The sequence below is a fragment of the Narcine bancroftii genome, chromosome 2 (assembly GCF_036971445.1).
Source record: "Narcine bancroftii isolate sNarBan1 chromosome 2, sNarBan1.hap1, whole genome shotgun sequence".
In the NCBI taxonomy this organism is placed as follows: domain Eukaryota; kingdom Metazoa; phylum Chordata; class Chondrichthyes; order Torpediniformes; family Narcinidae; genus Narcine; species Narcine bancroftii.
In genome coordinates, this window is record NC_091470.1 from 292,549,238 (window position 1) to 292,564,833 (window position 15,596).

The 15,596-nt window shown below is 38.9% G+C and overlaps 1 protein-coding gene across 5 annotated transcripts in view; it reads right to left on the minus strand.

Annotated features, from left to right (window-relative positions):
• Positions 1 to 15,596, minus strand: part of mtfr1 (mitochondrial fission regulator 1) — a 43,122-nt gene that overhangs the window by 25,599 nt on the left and 1,927 nt on the right. For 2 of the 5 annotated variants that reach the window (XM_069921379.1, XM_069921378.1), the window contains exons 2-4: positions 8,574 to 8,631; positions 8,122 to 8,226; positions 3,165 to 3,283 (exon numbers count right to left, since the gene is read on the minus strand). In XM_069921379.1, coding sequence (XP_069777480.1) covers positions 3,165 to 3,283; positions 8,122 to 8,226; positions 8,574 to 8,624 — 275 coding nt within the window. In that variant the 5' untranslated portion in view covers positions 8,625 to 8,631. Of the gene's footprint in view, positions 1 to 3,164; positions 3,284 to 8,121; positions 8,227 to 8,493; positions 8,632 to 15,596 lie in introns of those variants that run through there. The other 3 variants (XM_069921377.1, XM_069921376.1, XM_069921380.1) reach the window with 2 other exon arrangements.

Here is a 15,596-nt window from a genome sequence, read left to right on the forward strand (position 1 = left end):
GAGGCGATATCAGCCCACGGCGGTGGTCAATGTGGCAGGGACCAAGAGATTTCTTTAGGCAGTCCTTGTACCTCTTCTTTGGTGCACCTCTGTCTAGGTGGCCAGTGGAGAGCTCGCCATATAACACGATCTTGGGAAGGTGATGATCCTCCATTCTGAAGACGTGGCCTACCCAGCGCAGTTGGATCTTCAGCAGCGTGGATTCGATGCTGTCGGCCTCTGCCATCTCGAGTACTTCGATGTTGGTGATGAAGTCGCTTTGGATTAACAGCATAAGAGTTTGGTGGGTAATGGTTTAAAACATTGACTTAGTAGAAGTGGAATAATGGCCAAGAGATTACATTAGGAAGTTGGACATGACTACCACAATTCAGCAAATCAGAGAAAACACCTTGCAGAAGAACCCATCAGTGTGGCACTCTGAGCCATCAGCTCGCATGTCCTCGAGGTGGAGAGGGCATGATAAAAGAAGGATTTGGATGTGACTGCTAATCTAATCAATGCAGTGATGTCAAATTCAAATCTTCTGATCCCTCAGTATTGAGTGACTAAAAGTGAAATGCCAATGTTGTTTCTTTTCCATTTTGGAAATATTTTATTATGCATAAATTCTGTAAAAGCAAATTTCATTTCACATCAAGATTTTAGAGTGATTTGTAAATTCATATGGGGTTCTACGTTATTTGGGTGTAATTAGGTGGCACAGGCTCATGGGTCGGAAGGGCCTGTTACCGTGCTGTATGTCTAAATTTAAATATAAAAATTAATTAAGGGCATATTTACGGACCCAGATTGTATGTTATGCAGTGTCTGTATTTTAAAATAGTTGCCCATTCAGAGCCAGCTCTTCAGCGCTTGACGTCCTGCTTTGCGGAAACTGCCAAAATGTTTGGCCTGGAAGTCAGCCTGAAGAAAACTGAGGTCCTCCATCAGCCAGCTCCCCACCATGACTACCAGCCCCCCCACATCTCCACCGGGCACACAAAACTCAAAACGGTCAACCAGTTTACCTATCTCGGCTGCACCATTTCATCAGATGCAAGGATCGACAATGAGATAGACAACAGACTCGCCAAGGCAAATAGCGCCTTTGGAAGACTACACAAAAGAGTCTGGAAAAACAACCAACTGAAAAACCTCACAAAGATAAGCGTATACAGAGCCGTTGTCATACCCACACTCCTGTTCGGCTCCGAATCATGGGTCCTCTACCGGCACCACCTACGGCTCCTAGAACGCTTCCACCAGCGTTGTCTCCGCTCCATCCTCAACATCCATTGGAGCGCTCACACCCCTAACGTCGAGGTACTCGAGATGGCAGAGGTCGACAGCATCGAGTCCACGCTGCTGAAGATCCAGCTGCGCTGGATGGGTCACGTCTCCAGAATGGAGGACCATCGCCTTCCCAAGATCGTATTATATGGCGAGCTCTCCACTGGCCACCATGACAGAGGTGCACCAAAGAAAAGGTACAAGGACTGCCTAAAGAAATCTCTTGGTGCCTGCCACATTGACCACCGCCAGTGGGCTGATAACGCCTCAAACCGTGCATCTTGGCGCCTCACAGTTTGGCGGGCAGCAGCCTCCTTTGAAGAAGACCGCAGAGCCCACCTCACTGACAAAAGGCAAAGGAGGAAAAACCCAACACCCAACCCCAACCAACCAATTTTCCCTTGCAACCGCTGCAATCGTGTCTGCCTGTCCCGCATCGGACTGGTCAGCCACAAACGAGCCTGCAGCTGACGTGGACTTTTTACCCCCTCCATAAATCTTCGTCCGCGAAGCCAAGCCAAAGAAGAAAGATTTTAAAATAAAAAGCTTAGCTCTGAAATGTTATTGGCTTTTTAAATAAAAGTTTGATTTATATTTTGCAAATTAAATTTGTCTCAAATGTTAAAACAGGTTCAGACGATGTTCTATTGTTGAAAATGAAATAAAGTAAAAATTCAAGGCATATTTAATTTAAAAGAAAACAATCTTACAAGCAGCTACATTAGCAGAAGTAAATAAGCTTGGTCAAATGAGGGTTTTACAAAGGTCTTAACCCTGAAGTAAAGCTACACCATCAAGACAAGAGAGAAATTTAAACTGAGACAATCAATGGCACTGTCAGCACGAGAAAGATGGTATGAATAGGGGACAAATACAAATCTAGGATTTTAGGAGGGTAGTGGAATTTGAGATGTTGGAAAGAAACGGCAACACAGATAGTCGCCGACTTCTGACCTACACGAGTTACGTCCACCTGTATATACAACCAAAATTTAAAATAAATCTTTATTAAAACTACTGTACAGGTACATATTTTGTGTTTAAAGTACTTTATACAGTGGTCCCCGCTCCCCATGGCAGCCCAAAATCCCCTTCCCCTCGGCAGCCCGAGATCCCCATTGTCCGTCATGACCAAACCTGAGTTACAACCAACCCTTTGGTCCCCATTACTGTCGTGATTTGGGGACTATCTGTACCTTAACATAATCTGACAATAACATTAAACTTGTTGAAATGGACCCAACACGTGCACTTAAGTGAAATGCAAACAGGATTTAAATTAAAAATTTTAAAAACATTTTAAATGTAGACATACAGCACGGTAATAGGACCATTTCAGACAAAAGGTCTGGGCGACATACCCCCAGTATGTTTCAAATGGTGGAAAGAAACTGGAGCCTCTGGGGAAAACCCACACATACATGGGGTGAACATTCTAACACAGGATTCGAACCCAGGTCCTAATCGCTGATGCTGTAAAGGCATGCCACCAGTTATAATGTAGAAGAGAAATTTTGGGATAATCTCAATTTAACAATGAGTGGAAGGTTGGGAATCATAGCACTGGAATTAGAAATTGTGGATATTAGGTATATTTTCATCTTGACTTTATTTAAATTATTTATTAAACGTCACCATAACCAGCATTTCTTAGATGTAAATTTAAAGAGCAACTGTAAATTTACATGACAAACATTGTACACTAAACCAAAAAAATTACCAAAATTGGTACTATAGTTCAGTGCAATGTGCTGACAACCATATTAAGAGACTTACCTGAAGCATTGCTATATTCGCACCCTGGCTGAAAACTATAATGGCCAACAAAACTAAAACTATGTACATGTAGTATAAAAATGGATGTTCAGTCACAGAAAAATGTTCAAACATACCTCAGGTTAGTAACTGAATCACCATGATCACCAACAATCCAACCTACATCAGCCAGAGAAGCAACTGCAACAGAAGATACCTCGGCTGAATTTTGAGCAACTTCTAAGTCCTGAAAAATCTGATCAAAATTATTTAACATGAATAAATTATTCAGTTCCTTGATGTAATAAAAAAAAAAACAACATTGTGTTCAAAAACAGCTGAGTGCATTATTTTGGATCTTAGCTACAGAGTAGCTGAAGATTTCCACAACTATTATGGAACAAAATTATTTTGAAAATGCCCTTGTGGATACAGCAATGTAAACAACTTCTATTCCACTGATAACTTCATTCACTGAGCAGGCTTGCATTCTTCAGCTACCAGAAAACATATAATCAAATATAGTCATGCACCATATAATGTTCGATTGGACATTTGACTTCATGTACGTCCACGGTCCCATAATTATTCAGTTACCACGAGCAAATCTACAGCAATTTAGAAAAAGCTATCGCTAGCTAATGTATAGGAAATTGTATACTGTATACCCAAACTGATCCGACTGCCCCAGTCTCTCCCCACAACCCCTTGTCGGACCCTACACTGATCCCATTGCCCCACTCTCTCCCCACAGCCCCTCATCAGTCCCCACAAAGTAATAAAAAGTTTACAGGTACAGCTTATTTCACCAATCGTGGTATAAAATATTAAAATCCTAAAGTTGCAAGTAAAATTATTTTTGCAAGACATTACTGTTCCAACATTTGCAGATGGAATCAATTTGAAATTATTGATTTGAGAAGATCAACTACTTATGAATCAGTACGACATTAAAAGCTATTGATATATCATGCTTTCTGATTGTAAGAGTTTTTAAATGGAATGCAAGCCATAATCAATGCTATATGAATGTTGCCTGATAAATGAATTTTGATGAGTTTCAGAATAAGTATATTAAAACTCTAACTTTGCAAAAATGTTCTTATTTGTGATATTTCTGTTCTGTCTTAATTTCATGAGCCAATATTTATTGTGTATCTGTAAAAAAGTGTTTAGAATTATTTGAGATTAGGGTTCATTTGTTGAATGTTTTGCTGTCTGTGGGAATTCCTCAACTTGATTTGTTGCAGACATCACACTTGTTGGACACTAGAAATTTGCCACCGTTGAAGCCAGTGTGAAAATTAACATAGGGAAAGATGAAATCAATATAACCTTTATATGGATATTTGGGGATAGCTTTCTTCAAGGTGAGCACCATCATTTGCTACTAGCTGCAAAATTCAGGTAAACTTATTTCAATGAAGGCTTAAGGAACTTAAAGGAACATACAAATTCAATATTAAAAATATTTCCTTGACTGGTTCTTCTATAGCCAAAATTGCACATGAAAGCCTTTAGAAATGAAAATTACACAAAAAAACCATAGGAATATTATTTCAAAATCTCTACAAATGATGAATATTTTAATCTCCAATCATTAAAATCTGATTTTTTTTTCTTCAAAATTAAGAACTAGCTTTTCCATATGGAAATTCTGTCGTGCATACTATGACAGATTATATCATATTTTATATTGTACATGGATATGTTTTTCAAGGAGATAGATTGTGTGAGTAGTGTAGGTCACAAACAAACACTTCACAAAAGAGATCTCATTTAAAATGACACCCCAGGTCCAGTGCAATAAAAACTGCTTTGCTAAAGGTTTTCATAAGGAGATGCAAATAGAAGAACCCGAGCTCAAGAGACTTCACAAGTAGGTGTTAATTGGACATGCTGTGGAGTAATGGGATTATTGTTTTGAAAGCAGTAGATGAACGGGCTCAGAAGTTTGGGTCCGGTGCCGCAATCTTCCTGGTTGCAGTTTGCTGTGACAGATTATGTTATATTTTATAATGAATATAGGTATGTTTTTAAAATACTTTATTTAAAATTTTCAAGAAAAAACTTATACAAAGTCCATAATATAAAAATGAAAAACTACAACTAACCCACCCCCCTCCACCCACCCTCAGCAAACCCCGCAAGGGAAGCATACAAAAAACATCATTAAAAAAAACACATACAACAATTTAATATATTACTAAACTCATACATTTCAAATATGGCGACCACATCTTAATGTAATAATTATCATGCAAATTATATGTTATTTTCTCCATATAAATACAAGACCTCAACTCATTATTGCCAACGAGTTACATTCACCTCAACCTCATCTTTCCATGAAATCACGACACATTTACGTGCTACAGCCAATACCAGACAAAGAAAAGCTGACTGAAACTTGTCCAACCCCAAATCACTAAATAGGGCAGTACAACCCAACAAAATTTTTTTTGAATCTAGTAAAAATTTAATCTTAAAACAATTTTTGAAGAAATTCCCTAATATTTTTGCCAAAAATGGTTGAACCTTATCACAAAGCCAAACTGAGTATAAAAATGTTCCTACACATAATCCACATCTAAAACACACTTCTGAATTACTAAATCCATATTTTTTCAATTTCTCAGGGGTTAGATACAACTGATGAAAAAAATTATAATTTACTATATCTTACATTAAGCAATTTAGTCACACCATCAAAACACAGTCTCCCAATCAGCCTGATTAATATTGCAAATTAAGTCATTTTCCCATTTAATCCTAGATTTACCCAAACTTATTTTATCCATAGTATCTTGCAATGCATACATCTCAGAAATAAAACCCTTATTTATTGAATGAGAAATCAAAAATTCAAATTTCGTTAACTTAGGAATTTAATTTCTCTTCCAAAATTATCTTTCACTAGTGCTCTAATTTGGTAGTACACAAATAAAGAATTCACTGAAATTCCAAATTTCTCTCTAAGTTGATTAAATGATAAAAATTTACCCTCTTCAAAACAATCCTACAACAACTTTATTCCTTTAATCTGCCATTCTTTTAAAAATCTATTTTTCAGCGAAAAAGGAATCAATTTATTTTTAGATATTGGAGCCTGAAGCAATATTTTACCTTTCGTATCTATCAATAAATTCCTTTTAGTCCAAATCTCTAACAAATGTTTTAAAATCGGTACATTACATCTCTGTAATAAAACAGAATTCCACTTAAATATGAAATGATGTAAGGTTCTGAAATACTAGTCAATTCTACCCTAGCCCAAATAGAAGGATACGAAACATTCAACATGCGATTAATAAATCTTAGTTGAGCTGCTTCATAATAATTTTGAAAATGAGGCAATTGTAAACCTCCCAAGGCATACTTCCAAGTCAATTTATGTATCGCTACTCTAGCTAACCTCCCCTTCCATAAAAATTCTCGTACTACTTTAAGTCCTGAAAAAAAAACGAAAGTAAACAAGGAATTGACTGAAAAAGATACTGAATTCGCGGAATTCATCTTAATACAATTTACTTGACAAAGGTAAATCCTTCCACTTAATCAAATCAGCCTTAATCTTTTTCATTAATGGTACATAATTTAAATTATACAATGATTGAATATTTACATCAATCATTATACCCAAATCCTTAACTTTATCAGTCCAATGAAATTTAGTAATTTGTCTACACTGATCATAATTTGCATCAGAAATTGGTAATATTTCATTTTTATCCCAATTCACCTTATATCCCATATTGTTCTAAACATTCTTGCAAATAAATTAAAGATCGTTTCAGATTAGTTAAACAGATGAACGAACTTGGAAGATTAGGTCTGGAGCTGCAGTCTGAGTGCAGTTGGCTGTTCTAAGAGGGTCATGTGGTTTTCTGTGAGGGAGAGGGAGAATTCATTTCTACAGTTCAGCAGCAGCTGGGAATGGAACAGGACAAGCTGGAAAACTTGTGGAAAAACCATTTTGAAAACAGATTGTGAGTTCTTAGTTCAGCCTGGTCAAAGCCCTTGTCGTCCATACAAGAGGAGGACAGGCTGCATAATGTTTCACTTGAAATAAGGGAAACGAAAAGAAACTCTGTGGTGACCTGAAAGAGGTTATCATTTGGAAAACCCTGATGGGACAAGCTTCTTTGGCAAAACACTGAAGTGGCTGCTCAGAAGGAATCAGTTGTGGGTGAGCCCTGTTTTGAAATGTTTATATATGACCTACACTAAAAGAAAACCTGCCACAATTTATCTCCTTTAAAACATATCAATACACAATATAAAATATAACATAATCTGTCACAGCTGTTCTAAGAAGGTCATGTGGGGGGAGGGGGGGAAGAGAGGGAGAGAAAGAGAGAGAGAAAAACCCAATTTTGAAGATGGGTTGTGAATTCTGAGTTCAGCCTGTTGGAAACCCTTGTGGTCCATGCAAGAGGAAATGGCTGGCTACAGTGTTTCACCTGAAATAAGGGAATCAAAAGGAAGTCTGTGGTGACCTGCAGAAGAATAGATTATCATTTGGAAAACCCTGATAGGGCAAATTTCTTCAGCAAGACACTGAAGTAGCTGATCGGAGGAAATAAATTTGTATGTGTGTGTCCAACGAGCAACAAATATCTCTCTGAAACCAACAAGAACTTTCCTGAGTGCTAACCAATTACCTTTAAGTACCACAGATTGGTAAAAATTCATAAATGTTAAATTCTGTGCACAGTGAACTTGAGGACTCTGAATCAAAGAACTTTTCTGAACTTATACACATTATATACACGTGCGCTTAGAATTAGAAGGGGGTTAAGTTAGGTTATGTTAAGTTAATAGTAATAAGTTAAAGTTTGATCCTGATTTTATGTTTAAAGATAATTAAAAGTAACTCTTGTTTAAGTAACCATTTGTCTTGGTGAATTTCTATTGCTGCTGGGTTTTGGGGTCCTCTGGGCCCGTAAGAATACTTACTCCAACTACTATTAAAGTTCAATACTTTAAAAAGAAAAATCTTCATATTACTAACTTTTATATTATGACCAGTATTTTGTTTACACTACCAAGATAATTTATTTATAATAAAAGATTGTTTTTTATTTGTCTTACCTGAAAGTGAACTCTAGGACAAGGCTTAAGAGGGAGGCTGGTGCCAATTCTCCGAATGATACTACGAGATGAACCATATGGTTTGTTTGACCTGAACAGCTGCAACTAGGAGCATAAAAATGTTTTTCAATTCCAAAAAAGTTATGTAATACTGATGAATTATACAGCAAACTTTTATTCAGCTTGATTTAAGACCATAAAAATTCCAAGAAATGCATGAGCATTAATTACAATGGGAGACTGCACGCAACAAGTGAAGTTGCTCAATTTTTGATTCCCATATATAACTATTGATACAATCCCAGATACAAGATTACATTTTATTGATTTGAAATACAACAGTTGAGAATCACAGGGAATTAAGAAACTTACTGAATTAATTTTAATTCCAGCATATTCCAAGAACACCCAAATCACATCAACCAGAAATAAAACCATCAGGGCTACATCACCAGTTTGCGATTCACGTTAAGTAGAAATCCAGAAGCTTTATGCAGTCCCATAGTTCAACTGACAGAAAAATAATATCAAGTATCAATATATATTAGACAAGAACATATTTTCCAACAACTCACATGACATTTTTTACTATTAATTTCAACTAAAGAAAAATGATTCAATTTGAAACTTAAGAGTATTACACAACACAATAAAACTTGCACATTGTAGCTGCTTTAATCCTAACAAGAATGGAGCGAACAACAGATTGGGTCTAAAATGAATGACTTGAAAGTGTATTTAAAGGAACATGAAAACATTCAAGAATCATTTATTGTCATGCAATAAAAACAGTGCAATACTTCAGGGAATTTGCTTTTGCCTGCCATAAGGCAGACAAATTCACCATCGCTAAAAATTGCTTGAAGTGCCTCTTACAGAGCAAGCAGAGGCAAAAGAGAGTCCCCTCAGAATCATCAGTAGAATACTTTAAGTAATTTGTGAAATTTGGAATTGACATTACATTCTATTCATTAAATTAACATTCAATGTTATTTGGGTAAACATGGAGCATTTATACACAATCAGCATTCTTAAATTTAGTTCCTAATAGTCCACACAAGCTTGAATCTGCATAACAGGACAAGTAATTTTAATTACTTTTTTTAAAGAAGTGTTTCATAATTTCCTCTGTCTTTATTTATTTATATCTGTTAACCTTTTATAGCATTCAGAATTATCCCTGTTCTGGCTAACTTGCTGGAACATCCACAAGGTATAAACGTGTGCAAAAATTTTAACAACACATTTCATCCTCAGAATGTAACGTGTTACAGGCTTCTGTAATTGTTTTTTAATCTTCATTTTATTGTTACATTTCAGTGAAATTACTTTGGGGGTTAGATCAGGAAAAGACACTCACAATTAACAACCTTTTTAACAGATGCAAAGACACCCATGTTCAAAACTGTAAACATTATTATTGTTCAATTGACATACTGTAACAAAATGAATGTTTACTCAAGAAGACGTCTATTCAAATGGAATCAGATTCAAAATTTATTGTCATGAACAAGTCGTGAAATTCAATGTTTAGCAGCAGCATCATAGAGCAAACATACATATTATAACCATCTTATGACATTACTATAAAAAATAAAATAATAATAATGAACAAAAAGTAAGGCAGTGTCTTTGGTTCATTGATTATTCAGGAAGCTGATGGCAGCGGGGAAGAAGCTGCTCTTGTGCTGCTGAGTACACAGCTTTAGGCTCTTGTATCTTTTCCCTGATGGTAGCAGAGGGAAGAGGGCATGGCCTGGGTGGTGGGGATCTTTTAGGATAAAGGCTGATTTTTTAAGACACTGCCTCAAGTAGGTGTCCTCGATGGAGTGAAGACTGGCACCTGTGATATCACAGGCCGAGTTAACAATCCTCTGGAGTTTATGCTTGTCCTGAGAGTTGATGCCTCCATACCAGGCAGAGATGCAACCAGCCAGAATGCTCTCCATGGTACACCTATAGAAGTTTACGGGAGTCTTCAGTGACATACCAAATCTCCTCACAAAGTATAGCCGCTGGTGAGCATTTTTTTATGATTGCATCAACATGGAGACAGATCATCAAAGATATTGACACCCAGGAATTTGAAGTTCTTAACCCTCTCCACTACTGAGCCCTCGATGAGGACTGGGTCGTGTTCTCCTAACACCCTCCTGAAGTCCACAGTCATCTCCTTGGTTTTGCTGATGTTGAGCACAAGGTTGTTGTCATTTCACCATTCAACAAATTGGTCCATCTCCCTCCTGTACGCTTTCTCATCGCTGTTTGTGATTCTGCCAACAACTGTGGTGTCATCAGCAAACTTGTACATTGCACTGGAATAGTGCCTGGCCACACAGTCATGGGTATATAACGAGTAGTCCAGTAGGCTAAGCATGCATCCTGGGGGTGTGCCTGTATTGATGATCAGTGAGGAGGAGATGTTGTTTCCAATTCGTAATGACTGTGGTCTTCCAATGAGACCACGAATAACGAACAACGTATATCTCTCTGAAACCAACAAAGACCTTCCTTTGCAGTAACAATTTAAGTTAATGCACCAGAGCCTGGTGAAGATCATAAATGTTACATTCTGTACACAGTATGAAAATTGCCTGATACCAGTGAATTTGGAAGTGAAAAGTGAATGATTGGACAATGAAACAAAGAACTTTCCTGAACACATACATATTAAATATATGTCCGCTTAGAATTAGAAAGGATCAAGTTAGGTTAAATGAATAGTAATAAGTTAAAGATTTATCTTATTATGTTTGAAAAAAATTAAAGGCAACTTTTGTTTAAGTAACTATTGTCTTGGTGAATTTCTGTTGCTGCTGGTTTTTGGGGTCCTCTGGACTCATAACCACACACCATAAAACAGTTTACTGTGCGGAAACAGGCCATATCGGCCCTTCGAATCCACACTGGTTCACTTGAACAACTCCACTAGTTCCCCCCTCCCACTCTCCACCCATAACCCTCCAACCCCCTCACATCCAATACATATCCAACCTTCTCTTAAATGACAAAGTTGGGGTTAAATTTAGATTTAAATAAGATGTTATATTTTTATTAACTAGCAGGATACCAGGCATTGCCCGTGAAATAAAACAATCAATTGTTGACTAAATGGTTGAAACATGGAATGCCTGGCAGCATCAACCCTGAAGCGGGCTTGCCGTTGTTCCTCAGTTTCCTGCTGCCTGCTCTTTGTCTGGAGGCCTGAGTATTGAGGTGGGCGTATCACTGCTGTTCTGTTTCCTGCTGCCTGCACCTTGCCTCTTTGGAGACCCAAGCACTGAGATGGGCACTTCACTGCTGTTCTGTTTTTTCCTGCCTGCTCTTTCCATGTCTAGAATTATCAACAGTAAGGCAAGATCGATGTTCCTCTGCTGTCTTGGGGCTCGTGAAGAGCTTCTGCCAATGTTGCTTCACTTTTTTGGGCCATTTGTTTTTATTCTCAATGTAGATTGATGCACAGCACGGTGACTAATTGAGGTGGCCCTGGTGCAAGTTCAATTTATTTTTGAACTTTTGTGCTTCATATGATCATAAAGGTTAAATTCAATGCGGTCATGACATTCAGCATTAAATGTTACCACAATTATAGTAAACAGTAATGCAAGTCAGTGCAAGCTGGTCAAAAATCACTTTTGAACTTCATATGGCCATAAAGGTTAAATTCAATGTGGCCATGACATTCAGCATCAAATGTTACCCTGACCGAACCTACTTGGACATTTCTAAAGTGCTCCATATTGATTTGCATGGAGAACAGACAAATAGACATACATGCACAAATATATATTAAATAGTCATAGCTATTAATAAAAATTATTGTTGTAAGATACCACTGTTTTGGTGAATTTCTATTGTTGCTGGACTATGAAGTAACAAAAGGGCTATGAAAAATAACAGATAAAATAGCAAGTGTATCATAATCACTTGTTTGAACAAATTATAAACCAGTGTGGCACTTTAATTGTCTGCACGTAATCAAAATATCATGTTGGAGCTATAAGCTACTTTGATATATAACTAACCTTAAAGTAAAAGATATTTAGCAACTGAATCTTGCTACTATTGAATCTATTGAATTCACTAATATGTTAAAAGAATTTGACAGTTTTGGAAAGATCAAGTTTTGCAATTAATAACTTTTTCTGATCTCAATTATATGGGGGTGGAGTGTAGTGAAAAAAAATGTGCATGCGTTTATCCACTCAAGATGTGAACATACACATTTACATTAATCATTTTCATTAAAGATGAAACAAAAACTATATTTGGAAATCTATTCATAGACCTATCAATTAATTTCCAAAAATACTGAGTGCTTAACATTCCATTTATTTCTTGTACCCAATTCCCCATTCATTAAGGCAATCCTTGAATGCCAGAGAAAGACAAAGAGACGTGAATTGTTGATATTAACCATGTATACATGGACATGGCTCCATTCTGTTATTAATAAAAGCCTATCAGTTTCTATATAACTTCTAGTCTTTTGAAGTAATTGATGATGCATCAATTTTATTAAGTTTTTTTTAAATAATGGAGCAGATTTTGAAACTAGAAAAGCTGGGCCTCGACTGACAATTGGCTGACCCATCCAACAGCTTCAAACTCTGGCTGCATTGCTTTGAAGCATTTCCCGCTGGCCTCTTCTACTATCATTCAATCAGAGAATGATAGACTGCAGTACTATATTCCCGGTCGGGCCCTAGTATATTCGATGATCGATGATACAGAGTTGTACCCAGAGGCGTTTGAAATACTGAAAAGCCAGCGCTTGAAAACAGTGACCTGGGGAAACCAGTACCTTCGGGCCTTACAAGCTGTCAGAGTGTAAGGTCATGATGCCTGTGGTGAACACGGAGGACTTGATCAGAGACACTTAAGTCACAGGCATCAGATCCATCTATATCCAGCAGAGAAAGTTGGACCAGGATGAGCTCAACTTATAGAGGGCAGTCGAACTAGCACACACACTTGAGGTGGCCCTCCAAAATATGGACACCTACTCAGTTGACAATGAGACCGCCCCATGGTTACCACCATCTTGGGACGTGCGAGGGCCGCAAGCCTCCGGAACACCGTCACATCCCACCAGCGACCCAACCAGAACCGTTGTACAGTGCGAGCACCCAAAGTGCTACTTCTGTGGCTTGTACAAGGGTCCTAGAAAACGCTGCCTGGCAAAAGACATGGTTTGCTCTAGGTGCGAAAAGAAAGGGAATTATGCAAAGGTATATAAATCCAAGTTGCCCTCTAAACCCAGCAGCGACATGTGCAGGCCATGGGAGCCGCCATCTTTGATGCTCCCATCTTGGGACTGAACACTCAAACACTCAACACCATCTACAAATTCTGACTGCAATTCAACATTGGCCTCCATCACGCTGAATCAAGGTAGACCTCACCAACTCGCCAGATCAATGATGGACATTGAACTAAATGATCACGAGATGAGCTGCTTGTTCGATACTGAGAGCTTCATCCACCCCAACACAATACAGCATTACTCCCTCACAGTTAAGGTCAGCAAACCACAAAGTCTCTATGGCCTCAAAGTCCTATAAGGCACCTGTTTGTGGCTACTGTATAGTGGTGCACAGACTACAAAGACTTTAAACTCCTCAATAACCCCCATCCCCCTCCTTCACTGTCTGTAACCAGCAGTTTTTAAACTGCCCACTGTGTTTCAGAACCTCATTTGTTGACATTAATATTTCTATTAGTCGATCAACCGATTTCAAGCCAGACTAGGGAATGTGTTGTAGCCAGTTTCTTTCAAAAAGCGCTGGTCCCTGGGTATCTATAATGTAGAGAGATAGTGTTTTTGTTGCTTGTATTGTACCTTGACTGTACATTTCCCAAACACCTTGATTTTGTCTCCAGTAACAGATCTCAGTATTACTTCAGTTTTTTTTCACCAGGTGTGGTAGCAAGCATTGCTTTAAATGAAATGGCATTAGAGTCACTGCAGCCCCTATGCCGAGCTCCATTTTCAGAGGTTCGTTGTTTATTTTCAGCTGAATAAAGATTGCTGCTTTTCGTGTTTACCTCTTGGATGTGTAAGACTTCAGCTGTTGTATTGTCTTCAGAGCTGTTGCTGTGCTCATTGTTAGGGCTGCTCTCTCTCACTCTCTGCCAGTGATGTGACCTCGATTAAGCGTTTATGGTGTTTATCACAATTTTGAGTCCACCTGCACTTTACGGTTTCTTTAATTCGATATCTCGCTTTGGTATGTTCCTTTTTGTTGCAACAAAGGCATTTGGAATTTGTGAAGTAAGTTTTCTGAGCAACGGTTGTACTTCCCACAACAGAAGCACCTTTGGCAGGAAACCTCCTGACCACGTCTTGTTGGTCCACATCCAACTTTTTGTCTGCCATTTCTGAGCTGCAGAGAGTTCTATAAGCCATCTCAAGAGTTACTTCGTCGTCAATTGCCAGTAATTTATGCCAGCTCTTCAGCGCTTGACGTCCTGCTTTGCGGAAACTGCCAAAATGTTTGGCCTGGAAGTCAGCCTGAAGAAAACTGAGGTCCTCCATCAGCCAGCTCCCCACCATGACTACCAGCCCCCCCCACATCTCCATCGGGCACACAAAACTCAAAACGGTCAACCAGTTTACCTATCTCGGCTGCACCATTTCATCAGATGCAAGGATCGACGATGAGATAGACAACAGTCACGCCAAGGCAAATAGCGCCTTTGGAAGACTACACAAAAGAGTCTGGAAAAACAACCAACTGAAAAACCTCACAAAGATAAGCGTATACAGAGCCGTTGTCATACCCACACTCATGTTCGGCTCCGAATCATGGGTCCTCTACTGGCACCACCTATGGCTCCTAGAACGCTTCCACCAGCGTTGTCTCCGCTCCATCCTCAACATCCATTGGAGCGCTTACATCCCTAACGTCGAAGTACTCGAGATGGCAGAGGTCGACAGCATCGAGTCCACGCTGCTGAAGATCCAGCTGCGCTGGATGGGTCACGTCTCCAGAATGGAGGACCATCGCCTTCCCAAGATCGTGTTATATGGCGAGCTCTCCACTGGCCACCGTGACAGAGGTGCACCAAAGAAAAGGTACAAGGACTGCCTAAAGAAATCTCTTGGTGCCTGCCACATTGACCACCGCCAGTGGGCTGATAACGCCTCAAGCCGTGCATCTTGGCGCCTCACAGTTTGGCGGGCAGCAACCTCCTTTGAAGAAGACCGCAGAGCCCACCTCACTGACAAAAGGCAAAGGAGGAAAAACCCAACACCCAACCCCAACCAACCAATTTTCCCCTGCAACCGCTGCAATCGTGTCTGCCTGTCCCGCATCGGACTTGTCAGCCACAAACGAGCCTGCAGCTGACGTGGACTTTTTACCCCCTCCATAAATCTTCGTCCGCGAAGCCAAGCCAAAGAAAGATGCTTTGCATGGCAATCTGCCAGCCCCATCACCAATCTGTCTTGAAGTGTTTGGGTTAGAAACTGA